The 13,789-nt window shown below is 34.4% G+C and overlaps 2 protein-coding genes across 3 annotated transcripts in view; one reads left to right on the forward strand and one right to left on the reverse strand.

The window, feature by feature from the left end:
* Nucleotides 1-13,789, forward strand: part of LOC149803466 (caspase-3-like) — a 76,496-nt gene that overhangs the window by 56,132 nt on the left and 6,575 nt on the right. The gene's annotated exons all lie outside the window — the stretch shown is intronic.
* Nucleotides 1-13,789, reverse strand: part of LOC149803467 (RNA polymerase I-specific transcription initiation factor RRN3-like) — a 61,629-nt gene that overhangs the window by 5,024 nt on the left and 42,816 nt on the right. For both annotated transcript variants that reach the window (XM_089953182.1, XM_089953183.1), the window contains exons 11-15: nucleotides 12,133-12,263; nucleotides 11,366-11,541; nucleotides 10,761-10,869; nucleotides 9,412-9,561; nucleotides 5,379-5,454 (exon numbers count right to left, since the gene is read on the reverse strand). In XM_089953182.1, coding sequence (XP_089809308.1) covers nucleotides 5,379-5,454; nucleotides 9,412-9,561; nucleotides 10,761-10,869; nucleotides 11,366-11,541; nucleotides 12,133-12,263 — 642 coding nt within the window. The remainder of the gene's footprint in view (nucleotides 1-5,378; nucleotides 5,455-9,411; nucleotides 9,562-10,760; nucleotides 10,870-11,365; nucleotides 11,542-12,132; nucleotides 12,264-13,789) is intronic.

Consider the following 13,789-nt stretch of genomic DNA (forward strand, 5'->3'; position numbering starts at 1 on the left):
AGTTGGTCACACCATCTGATCAAAAAAGTCTCTATGCAGGGATGGTTGGTTATCACCAGAACCAGCTGGTTTCAGGAAATGGCTGGATGGACAGATTTCTCACTGAAATCTCTGTCATATTAAGTTAATGTAGCCGATGGTACAGCTAAACGGATGGATCTGTCACTAAAATCCCTGTAATTCGTAGTTGGCTGTACCATTTTCTCAAAAAAGGTCCCCTATGTTGGACAGCTGGTGACAATGAGGCGGTACGATGAAATGGATGTAATGGATCTGGTACAAACCCCATGCACCTGGACTTACAGGCCAAAGGCCATGCTTGGACATGTGGGAGGACTTAGGCCTACTAGGCTGCCTAAAATTGAAGGAACACTGCCCCCAAGGAGTCAGAATTGCAAGCAATGAACTTTAGGTTTTCTTCGGATGTATACTGAGGAGATTAATATTGTCTTCATAAACTCATTCCATTTTTCCTTCCCTTTGATGCATTATGGACTATTGCTGTGAACTTTTCGTTTCATGCATTTAGATGTCATTTCTTCTGAAACAACAAAAGAAAAGGAAATAAATAATTTAGAATGTTACAAATTTGCTAATACTGTAGCCCAGACTTCTTCTGACCATGCATTACACACTCTGCATGTCATAGACAATATACACTTAGTATATATAAGAGTCATGGTTGACTTCCATGTTCTGAAAAGTTAGATTTCATGCATTTAGTTGACATTTCTGCTGAAACAACATACAAAGAATTTGTGTGTGTGTGTGTGTATGTGTGTGTGATTTGGATTTTTAATATAGCTTTAATAATTTTTCTGCATATTGATATGATGTCTGCAGTGTGGCAGTTTACAGTGATGCCTAGCATGGGGGAATCATGCCACAGACATGTAGCATGATGTCCCACCCAGTTAAAATATTCTGACACCAGGCCAACCTGTCTTAACACTAATGTCTTAATGCTGAGCGCCTAGTGAGGCAGCTGATTCTACCATTTTTATACAGTCTTGGTATGAATCAGCCGGGGTTTGAACCCGCAACATCCAGCATCGGAGGCGGATGTTGTAACCATTTGGCCACCGGAGCAATGCATATAAGAAGAAACAACAGAGCATAAATGAGTAATTGAGTACGTTACTAACTCAATAATATATCCCCTGTTACCAAGGAGTAATCAGAAATGGTGCCAGTTTTGATGCCTTTTAGACTCGTGCTTTGAGCCTATGCATTTCATGCATTTAGTTGACATTTCTACTGAAATGACACAAAAAGAGAAAATAAAGTATAAATTAGCAATGCAGCATGTTATTAATTTGCTAATACTATCTCAGCTACTAAAGGAGCAAGCAAATATAGTGTTACGCTAAACTGTAAATGACAACATGAGGTCAACAATAGCATGATGTAATGTGGTCCTAAATAGACATAGTCTATAAAGGTGACAATGTCACTCAAATTTGGCAGATACTGTAGCAAAAAATATATACAACCTGCAGAAAAATGATTGTCCCATATAATAAATCCAAAATGAAAGTTGGATGGTCCAATATCATCACTAAAATGGCTTGGGCTGTCGGAGGTAAAATGTATGATGCTATCAGTACAGCAGTGAAGATATATGTATATAAAAAACTGGCAAAGCTGGTGGTGGCAAGGGGAGGTAATGAGCAAGAGTTATTAGCCTTTGTCTCTATTAGAAAAAAAAGAGACTATTTTCGTCCTTTAGTATGGCTGGATTTGCACAGTAGCATGCTAATATTCCTAATGTAATGTTATTGGGGACATTTCTAAAGGAAAATAGAAAAACTATTTTAATCACCTGTTTTTCAGTATAAAAACATGCAGAATATTTGCTTGGAGTATAGAAGACTTGCTATCATAAATGAACCTAAATCACAAAAACAAATGCAATGACTGTATCTGATACAATACAAACTGTGTAAAGATTTCATGATGATGTAAATCCAAACATTGTAACAGGTACATATTTCCTTGTGTTAGGTAATGTCAAAAATATGACAGAAAAGAACAATTAAGTTTCAGTAAGAAGAAACCCATGACCTACATGCTGATCATGGGATCAAAGCATTGGTGTAAAATAAGTGACTTTGACATCAAGGTCAGTGGGGGAAAGCCTGTTGCAGACTGAATTGTCTTACCATCTTCATGATTACCACAAGTATGAACAATATTCATCTGGGCGTTTCGGCAATATAAGCAAATGACAAAACCCTAAATGTGATGGACAAAGAGGCAAACATGCATGTCACCAAATGAATGAATTAACTTCATATTGATTCATCCAAAGTATTAATAAAATATTAGCAAATTAAAAAATGCAACGAAAATTTAAATGTAAATTGTATATGATTGTGACCATGAACCCAGTGTCAAAGGGCAAGCTAACATGTCAATGAATGAACTGTCAGCTTAATAATTATTCAACCCAACTATGAAGAAAATCGATATAGAGGTTTAAAAAATATATGCAAGTACTAAAACTGTAATCCAAGTTCCAAATGTAAATCTTCTATGACTGTGCCCTCGACCCAAAGTTCATAGGGATAAGCAAGTATGTCATCGAATAAATTGTCTTAGATTAATTATTATTGCCAAGTAAAATGAGACACCATCAAAAAGTTTAGAAAATATTAACAAACGAAAAAACTTTAACCAAAAACCTTATTGCAAATTTTCCATAATTGAGACCTTGACCCCAAGGAAAATGATGCATGAGCATGGCGTAGAAAGAATTGTCATAAATTCAAAATGATTCATGCCATGTAACATAACATGCTATTAAAATATGCTGGAAATATACCAAACTCTTATTAAACTTGATAATTTTACAGCTGCCACCATTTCCATTACACTAGTGAAACATAAACTGCTAACATTAACTTCACAAAAATTATACCTATGACTTATGACAAACCAATGAATGAAAACTTCTGTTAGTAATATGTACTTCTGGTCTGTAATTTTACTGAAAATTGTATGAAGGAAAGTAAGAATTATGTGAATTTTATGTAAACATCAATCGAAGAGCATCAAGGCATATTTTTTTCTTCATGTGAGTGCCTATTTAACCAGAACTTGGATGCACTTGAAGTGCTTAATCAATACTGGACCACTTCCTCACATTAAAGCCTTTTCAGATTTGATCCGGTCTGAAGCATTAAAATAAAACAATAGAGTTTCATCTTTTTCACATGTGTACCATTGATGGCACATTACAAACCTTCTTCTATGTAAGTACTTGTAGGGGCATGGATAACTGTGGAAATTATTAACCAAGTGTGTCTTGCACTAAACATTATGTGCAGAAACCTCTATTTTTATTTTTGTTTTGCACTAAACATTATATTTTTTTTTTTAAATAAGGCTTAAGGACCTATGTTATACTGCAAAATCTATAGCTTTCTTTATTAGCAAAGAGCAAGTCATCCACAAAAGTCAAGGAACTTACTTTCTAATAAAAACTGTTCTGCAAAGGCCATTTTTCTTTGAGCCATGATGACAATGACCTTTGCCTTTGACCCCAAAATCAACAGGCCTCTTTCATACATTAATTGCAAATAGTCAACAAACTTTTTATCAATGTATGACATCTATAACTAATATTATTATGCAAAAACCATTTTTGTTCTTTAGTCATGGTAACATTGGTCACTGACCTTAGAATCAGCAAGATTCTTTCCAATCCAACATATTGAAAATCTTTGTCAATAGCTGAAAATTGGTGTACTGAAACAATTTTAAATTTCTTCTTTCAATCATAGTGACCTTGACCTTTCCCACAAACAAAAGGCTTCTCCCTTACCCCAAATGCAAGTCATCTTTAAAAATTAGTCCAGGCATATGATGTGGAACCACTGTTATCATGCCAAAACTGTCTTCTAATCTTTCAGTCACAGTGACATTGGCCTCTAACCTTTTGACCCCAAAACTGACAGGATTTTTCAATATCCTAAGCGCAAGCCATACACAAAAATTGGCAACTGCTGACAGAGAGAAGTAGAGTTATTTTTCTCTTTCAGTTACAGTCATGGTTCCCATGCTTTTCTAAATATAAATTTCCAGGTCTTTTCTAGGTTTCCTCCTAGATAAAATTAATTTTTTCAAGGTTAAGGTATGAACATTGCTGAATGGAAGTAAAGAACATTTTCAATTATAAAACATGCATTTTCCAAATCTGAAGATGTTTCTCATTCAAGACCCACCAAAACATATGTGTCAAAAAAGATGATCATGTACAAAACCACAAAATGAGTCACATGAAACAAATCTTACTATATTCCTATAAATTGGAATTTAAAGCCATTTCAACGTACAGAATACAAATTCTAACTTTACTTTGCTGCATTATATGTGGAAACAACATAATGAGCATAAATTATTTTGTTTCCTTTCAAACCTTTAACTCTAAAGAATTCTAGAGCAATATATGCGCTTGTTATACAAAATAAACATTTCCTATCACAGTATGAAAAAAAAACAATAAATGCAAAGTATTAGAATTTTATCTTGTAAAGAAAAAAGTTTAACCCTGAATCTCAAACAAGATATTTCAACCAACCTAAACTACTTAAGATGATTTGGTTAAAAATTCCATCATTTAAAGACATTTACAAAAGGGTTGATTTAAATTTTGACAAAAGACCTTCAAAATTATATACTGTTGTATAAACAAGGACTGAATTTTCTGTAACATCAACTTGTCTTCTTGTATTAAATAAATAATTCTCATATCAATTTTATGCAGGTGTAACTCAAGTTAACAACGTTTATGTTTGCTAACCCATCCACTAAGTGCTATGTTTTAACGCCACCATGTTGGCCTCTTGTGATGCTAGACTGGTTTTCATACCTTCCCTATAATAATAAAAAAATACAGATCTCACTCTGTCTGTGAAACAAAAAGTCTATTTGATGAATCTAATCCACTGAGCACTTGTATTGTCTCAACAAATATATTTATGGCAAGCACCCAAATGATCCATACTCCAACCTCCTAATATTCTGGTTAGAACTCGATAAATTTAACTCACAATTAGTCCAGTTTCCCAGGTTTTTCCCAACTTTTGTAAATATTTGCAAAATTCAATAACTTTTCACAGTCGGAAAAAAAAGTATCATTTCTCCCAACTTTTTCCCTGTAGCGTGGAAACCATGTACAGTGACCTCGACCATAACCACAAAGCTCTGTAGCTGTAAATGGTAGACAACTCAAGCAATTGTGTGGGAATAAAATTGGTAACATACAGATAGACAGATGGACCAACCAACATCATAACATTATATGCTCTGCCTTACAATTAAAAAGACATCAAAAACCTATTCAAATCAAAAGAGTGTTACATGTTATGACTTACATCAGATGTTTCTGCATTTTCTTCCTCAAGGTTTCCTTGAAATTCTTGGTAATGTGCAATTATGAATTTTCCTGACCTGAAAAACATAAGTGTTTAGTAAAATACATATCTTTGAGAATACTTACCCAATTACATTATCATTATGAAATAAACTCCACTTTGCTCTGGAAAAATGCATCCACAATGTGGAATGCAATGCACCACCTACAGTGTATGCTGATGTTGTGTGAGCATTTACTCAAATAGTGTTGTTCTAAATTTTAATACTAATATAGTTTCAAAAAAGTCTATGAAACCCCGATTATTGAATGCTTGGCACTGTAACTGTCAAGAAACTTCCTTACAATTTTTTTTATTATCACTATAGACTTTTACAATGGTGGCCAGGTACTAAACTGGATGAAGAAAAGATTGTGTCGGGTCTAATCATCACAATATATAGTAGAATGACTTTAACTTTTGAGTCTTGCCATATGTGTTTTTCGATGCATGTAAATATTAAATTTTCAAAGGAATATGAATAGGAGGATCAAAATAAACTGAATAATCACCATTTAGAGCTCAGTATAATACAAAACAACACCTGTTAATGAAATAGTAATGAACACATACTTCACCCAGTGTGTCCCTTTGGAGTGCAAAATTGAGGGTAAAGAAAAACCTAGGTTGTCAGAACAGGAGGGGGTCAAGTGAAAAATAGTGTGGGGGGGTCAAGAATGTACTGGCAACTTTTCATCTGACTTGTACTTTTTAGCTTGAAATAGGAAACTGCAACTTGCACTACATACTCTCTCGCTCTAAAACATACAAATAAACAAAAACATGCACAAATAACAAACAAATGCATTGTCTATTCATAGAGTAATTTTATTAGTTCATTTTCCTTTCAGTTTATAGTTGTACTTTCAACAGTATCCTTCATCTTTTTGTAGCAATATTATAAACGATCATGTTACACAAAACATATAAGCCAATACAAAAACTCAGATAAATCTTTTAAACCAAACGACAGTTAAAATGTGTACTTTCATCGGTTTTATTGTACTCTGTACTATTGTACTAGAGTACATTTATCCAAAAATCACACAGCCTGATGATTCATCTTCTTTTTATTAAGTTATACTTGAACTTTTAAATCTTTCTCAAACTGCAGCAAAGTTACAAACCAACAAAATGGTAGCCAGAGCTGTGCCATGTTTGAACCCATAAAAGAGTCCATTTGGACTACCAGTCTAATACATGATCAGTGCATGGCTAAGCTGTGACAAGAAAAGAAATTAAAAGTACACTCTACTTTTAAACTGTCTGTATATTAATCTGACTTTCCTGTCTGCCTTTTCTAAATTTAATTTTGAAATGAAGGGTTGACCAGCATGCCATCTGTTTTTGTCCATCTAGCATGTACATCAGACTCATGTTTAACGTTATTTTGGGGTTCAAAATCATACATTGGTATCTCCATTCACACTTTCCCAGCTCCAATAATCTGATATACTTTCTAACTTTAAAAATAAATTGCCTTCATTACTACAATCAGCCAGCATTATTTGACAAACAAAATCATCATCGAAAGATGAATTATGTAGGCAATCAGCCATTTTGGGTGTTCTAGATAGTCCATATTATAAACACGCACTGGTAAAACTTCCTTGGTACAAAGTTCAAACTATGACAGAAAGCTTGTTATGGGGCCAAATGTGCCAATTAAATTAAGTTTAACAACCATTCATGTCAATCCAAAGAAAACAGAAGTGTAAACTGCTGTGACAAAATACATGTCTCAACAAGTGCTACAATATTTCTACTGGATTGACTTGTGTTGCGACAAGCACTTTATAGGTGAATGGCTGAATAACATTGTATACTGAGTAGAACATGAATGACTTGAAACTAATTTGGAGGAGTTCTCATCAATCATTGCTTTCCAAGTGCTCAAATTCTTAAAAATTTAGCACGAGTCACTCAATCACACACCTTTGGAGCATCTCTGAGAAAGGTGTTATGTCTTAGTAAATATATATTGGTCAGTGACCTACTTTTCTAATGAGAATGTATGGCTCATCAAGAAACAACTCCTCACCAAGATGGCTGATTCTACATATAAAACTATGTAAACAGGATGCAAAAACTTAAAAATATTATACATGTATAAAGTTAGCCCCTTTAGCCTCCTCCCATGGGTCGAGATATAATGAAACCCATTCCAAAATGTTGCCTAGCACCAATGAAAAAAAAGGACCGGTCATGATTCAGAGAGGTGGCATATGCTTTACATATGCAGACACTGATTGTGGGGATAGTACCTACACTTTGTAGAGGCAGGCTAAAAAATAAAAACCTTTAAGAAAATATCTATATATTGTTATAATATCAACATAACTGATGCCAAACATGTGACAAATGTGTCTTCCTACAGTTTTAAAATGACTAAAGCTGCTATCACAGCCATAAAAAGTGACATGTCTAGCAATAAATTTAACAGACAAGTATTGATGCTGCTGTCACAGCTTGAAGTGACAGTTATGTATCGTATAATCATAATATGTCACTGCAATAAAAGAGCTGATATGCTATAATCTAATTATGACTAACAGAACTGTCACAGCAAGAAAAGTGACATCTATCTCTCACTATATTCTTAACTGAATTTATGAATTAATATCAGACAAACCAACCCTAATTAAGACCTCAGTAAGGCAGTAGATTTTTTATTCTGTAAGTTGGGACAGTTTTCAGTAAGGTGTAACACATCATGTACTGCTATTATCAAGCAGTCATTTAAAAGTCCAAAAGTCTGGTGATTCAAGACTGATGCAGCAACTGCAAACATTGTGGCCAACTCAAAAGTTTGTAAAGTTTACTTGAACCGTAACTACCTAAAGAACAGTTTCACAAACTGCAATTCCAAACCCAACAGAGCTGAATGGCTTCTTGATATCTCTCATCCTGATGTAATCCTTATAAAAATATTTCACATGGGGCCAATGGCAATTATCTTTCGCACCAATAACATAATCAAATCAATACAAGATGTCCACTAAAGGTAACAGTTGTCCTTCCCCTGAATATTCCATTTTGTTCTTCTGTACTATTAAAATTCTTTTAAGAGATTAAATGTCCCTTTCATCTTGACATGTCGCTTTTTGGATGCCATTTTTATTACATAAAAAAGCAATAACTATATCATGCCGATGTCCTGCATTACAAAATACATGCACTTTAAAGCATCTGAGGTAATCTGGTGAAGTTATGTCTTCCTATGAACTTAGCATGACTGATGCTGTCACAGTCAGAAAAGTGTTATCTATGTCTCGTCGTAATCTTAACATGATTGATGTCACTGTCACAGCCAGAAAAGTCATATTTCAAATTGTAATCTTAACATGATCAATGCTGTTGTCATAGCCAGAAAAGTGTTATCTATGTCTCGTTGTAATCTTAACATGATTGATGTCACTGTCACAGCCAGAAAAGTCATATTTCAAATTGTAATCTTAACATGATCAATGCTGTTGTCATAGCCAGAAAAGTGTTATCTATGTCTCGTTGTAATCTTAACATGATTGATGTCACTGTCACAGCCAGAAAAGTCATATGTGTCAAATTGTAATCTTAACATGATCAATGCTGTTGTCACAATCAGAAAAGTGTTATCTATGTCTTGTTGTAATCTTAATATGAATGATGTCACTGTCACAGCCAGAGAAATGGGTGGGTTGATTGGCAAACAGCTAGAGCAACTTACTGACATACATGTTGGAATCCTGCATCAACTTGTGTTAGTCTGGCACAACTGTAACAAGTTCACACATGACAGCACAGTTTTTAACAGTACAAATGAACTATCTGCTTGTCTTCTCCATCATATAACTTTCAGACACAAAAACAATCACCTATACAAATAATGTATTAATTTAAGGTTCACATACATTAATGCAATATACACAGAGATGGATAAATTCCTGTGCATGTGTCTCTAGAATTTTAACCATGCAATCAATTTTAAATATTTCATGTGCATTACATGACTTACCTTGACAAAAGGTAAGGATCAAAGGGAAAGAAGGTGTCCAGCATCTTAGTTTCCCTACCAGCAAAACCTGTGCTGCTGTCCCCTGATATAGGTAAAATCATTCTGTTGTTCCTTTCTATTACCGTATCACAAAAAGCAAGCTGGTGTGTCCTGGGAACATTGAGAAAAACTAAATGTTTGAAAACCTTTTAATGCATTTCTCACAAAAGACCCAAAAAATGGAATGTAATTTACAAGACTGTAGAGTTCCTCCACAATACAGTTTGAACAGAGGAGCCATGGTAACTCAACTGGTTGAGTATTAGGCTCATAATCCAAGAACTGGGTTCAATACTCACCTCAGCCACATCATTGTGTCCCTGGAATTTCCTTCGCATGATATAGTCAATACTGTGTTTAAAAGTATTGTTAAAACCAACCAAAACAGGAGTATTGTTTTACAAACACAACAGAACACCTAAGAATAAAACAATGTAAAGTCAAGACAATAGAGTGAAAAATTAAGACAGTGATATTTTTTTAAAACTACAGTTGGTTTACAATGGCACCATCAATAATATATGGTGCTGAATCTAAAAAAGCAATAATACAACCAGAATAAAAATATACAGTACAATCAGTTTTATAGGTGTAATCAAAAGAATAAATCATAGACCCAGATCTGCAGGCGCATTATACTATGACAAATCAGGATAATTGTTGCTTGCAGTCTGAGTGAGAGATATATATATACATATATATATATATGCACGCAACTCATCATTTAGTGTGTACAGTGCTCATAACATTAAAATTGCTGCCATGTTGTCCCATGGTTTCTCCTTATAAGGGTGTGCAGTCATTCCAATCACTTGTCCATTTACTCTTTTAGTATCAGATCCCAAAATGCATAGACCCAGATCTAATATTGCATATTGTGCTGACAAATCTTCTGGAATATTATGCAATTACAGATCTGGGTCAGTCGTGTTGTAAGTTGGATTTAACTTATAAGCAAGTAGAGCAATAGTCAATGAAGCATGAAAATTAGTCATTTTACAATACAATTTCTTAGCATGCATATGCATTTCAATTTCATAACATCAATGGCACAAATGCTGAAAACTGTATAATCTCTACTGACTGCAGTTAGAGCTTTTTTTTTATAGGATTGCATTCAAGTTGATAGAAGGAACAAAAACACTGTCTTGGACACAATACAGTAAATATATGAATGACAAAAACATCTGGACACAATCTAGCCAATAATATTTTATAATATGCCTTTTAAAGCTCTATTTGAAAAGCATTTAACTGATTCTTACTAAAAAGGGCTATAGCCATAACCATAAAGTTTAGAATATAATTACCTTGTTATGGATGCAAAAGTCTTTACAATCAAAGGGGAAATAACTCTCAGTGGATTCAACCGACTAGTTATTATTCTTTGGAAATTGAGACTCTGAACCCATTTGTAACCTGAAATAAAATAGGCAACATAAGAGCATATCTGTCAGTCAAAATGCATGAAAATACTGATAATTCACCATTATCATATGGTACAAATTTTCATGCATTTAAAAACATAAATTTCAAGATCTAACAATGAATGATAGTTCAGTGGAACCAATATAACCCCACTCCACCAATTTACTCAAGAAAAGTCTTTTTTATTTTTTAAATCCACAAAAACTTTTACAACAAAAATAAATGAAGTCACAATATTAAAATGCACAACTATTGCTGAATTACATTGGGCTGGAAAACGTTTAAAATTTCACAAAATATTCACATATAATACTCAAAAATATAATTTTTTTATTTTATTACACAAAAATTTCAGGGCAAGGAACTTTAAAATCATACATAGCACAATTCAAATAGGGTTGCAAATGTGAGGAACAGATGGCCAGTACATTCCAAACAGGTCTATCTTTTGAAAAATCTCAACAACTACAAGATTTCTCTTTTGTACCTTTCTTCATTTCCATCAGATCTTTATTCCTGAACACAAACACATAGAATACTGACTGACACACGGCATAGAAGGGGCCATGATGGGTTACGTCAGCATGTACAATGTCCTGGCTGGAATGGTCCAAATAACTGTGGATCCAATTGGTCATTATGCCCAAACATGTCTTCACCATGCTGCAGTTAGAAAGAAAACTGTAATGCAAACTTTTCAACTAAACTAAGAAAACTTTTATATTTGGTTAGAAATGTAGTGTACACATTTTTAAATGTCTGCCAGACCATCATTAATGTCATTATCATCACCATCATCATCATCACCAATATCACCACAACCACTAGAATCATATCTGATTTTTCCTCTTCTGCTGCATTTGCTTCCCTCATTCAGCATTAAATGAATTAATTTACTATTCCAACTTGTATTTCAAATTCTGATTCAAGTCTATAATGTAAATACAGCATTGCTGAACTCTAAAACCTGAAGTGCTGCAGGTCCAATGTTTTACTGGGTTAAAGTGTTTCATTATTAAAATGTTATTAGGTCATAGGCAACATAATCGTTTGCAATGGGACTTTGATGCCAATAATCACATGATAAATGCCTGAATGATCAAAGTGTTAGTATTTATGTATTTTTACCAACATTTCATACCATTAAGTTCAAACAAGTAAATATTGCTAATCCCTAGCAGTTCATTATAAAAAATGGAGCCAGCTGTGATGTCTAATGTAGTGTACTAATATTCAATAACATATGGCACCCACCTCAATGGCACAAACTTGCCCCTAGCTAGAAGGCTTCCCATGTAGGCAACAGTGACTTGTCTAAAAATAGCAGCTGTATTTGGATCCTGTACCTTCTTCCAGAGGTAGTCTAGAAACCCTTCACAGATAGACTAAATGCAGACAAAAGGATAAATATGAATGCATAGAGTTAAACCAGTGTTTACTGATGACGTGTTATTTTGATGATGGTGTGTCTTTATGGACAGGTGTCCTTACACAAAAGCATGTCCTCTGTTAAAAGTTGTCCTTAAATGGAGTCCTGTCTATGTGAACAGGTGCCCTTTCCACAGAGGCAATTTACTTGTGGATCAGTAGAATTTACAATGATGTATGCAATTTACTGATGTCCTCTATATGGCAGCATTCCCCTTGTACATAGATGTCCTTTAAATTGTGCATGTCCTATATAGACAGTACGGGCATTGTGTAAGTTTCCACAACAGATGTACAAAAAAATGAACCTTGGAAAAAACATGTCTCCATGACTTCTAAAAATTTAAAGATGGAATTATTAATGATAATACAGATTCTGATTACCATGGCACTACAATGGCAGCTTGGCAAGTTCATAAGACTAGTTTACAATCTTTATTTAATCTGAGTTGACTCTGACCTTTTCCTACCCCATTTTATATATTTTAAAATTTAAACCTGAAATGGGGTGGGAAAAGTTCAAGGAATCATAGACTAGTAGCCTTTGACATACAACTTTACCATATAAATATAATAAAACCAATAACGATTTTTAATGCCTTACTGTGAAATATGATCAGTCAAATCCTAATTAATCTAACACTCTAGATGAGCAATTGAATCTCAAGGAGTGAAGTAATTTACTCTGAAAGAACTTGGACATTGTCTGATCAGTGATTCTCTAACATTATATATGGCTGAGAAAATAAATATTGACTTGTGGCAAATGAAACATTACAAGCATCAGAAAAATGAAACCTGGTAGCCCACCTGGAATTGTCCTAGCTTTGGGCTAGCCGACTGCTATTAATTTCGAGCCCTGTAACTGATACAGGAACTGATTTGGTCTTGGTCAAGACTGGAACTAGATAATCTGGAGGACTAGAAATAGGACACCATATGCCAGTAGGGCCATCTACAGAAGGCACATAAGGAGGCAAATGAAAAGGATCAAGTCCACTACAACAATGAGTAAACTGAGGAGTTTCAAACACTCTCTGGAAGAAATCCTGTCCCTGTTAGAGACTGATATCAGAGAGTTCAATAATCCATGCAATTCTGAGAAACTTTTGGGATGGGTAAAAATGTCTATACCTAGGTGAACAAAATACTTGCAAGGAGTGAGATTAGACTTCTCCCAGCGTATTAGAAAGCCCAGGCAGGAAGGGCATAAGTTGTTCATGTCCTGCATAAAATCTGAACTTACTATATGTTTTTGAAGACGTCATCTAGGTATGCCGCAGTCTTTGTTAATAAGGCTGACTGGAACAGGGAGATAATGCATTTGATGGGTAGGCAGAGGTCAAGACTAATTAAGAGTGCAAAAAAATGACGTAATTCGTTTGGAAGGTAAACAAGGAATCTGCACAATGCTGGATGGACAGGGATTTGAAAGCATGAATAAGAGATATCAAGGCTGATTGCAAATTCATTCATTTTGATA

The sequence above is a fragment of the Sinohyriopsis cumingii genome, chromosome 3 (genome assembly GCF_028554795.1).
Source record: "Sinohyriopsis cumingii isolate HCF-2022 chromosome 3, ASM2855479v2, whole genome shotgun sequence".
Classification (NCBI taxonomy): domain Eukaryota; kingdom Metazoa; phylum Mollusca; class Bivalvia; order Unionida; family Unionidae; genus Sinohyriopsis; species Sinohyriopsis cumingii.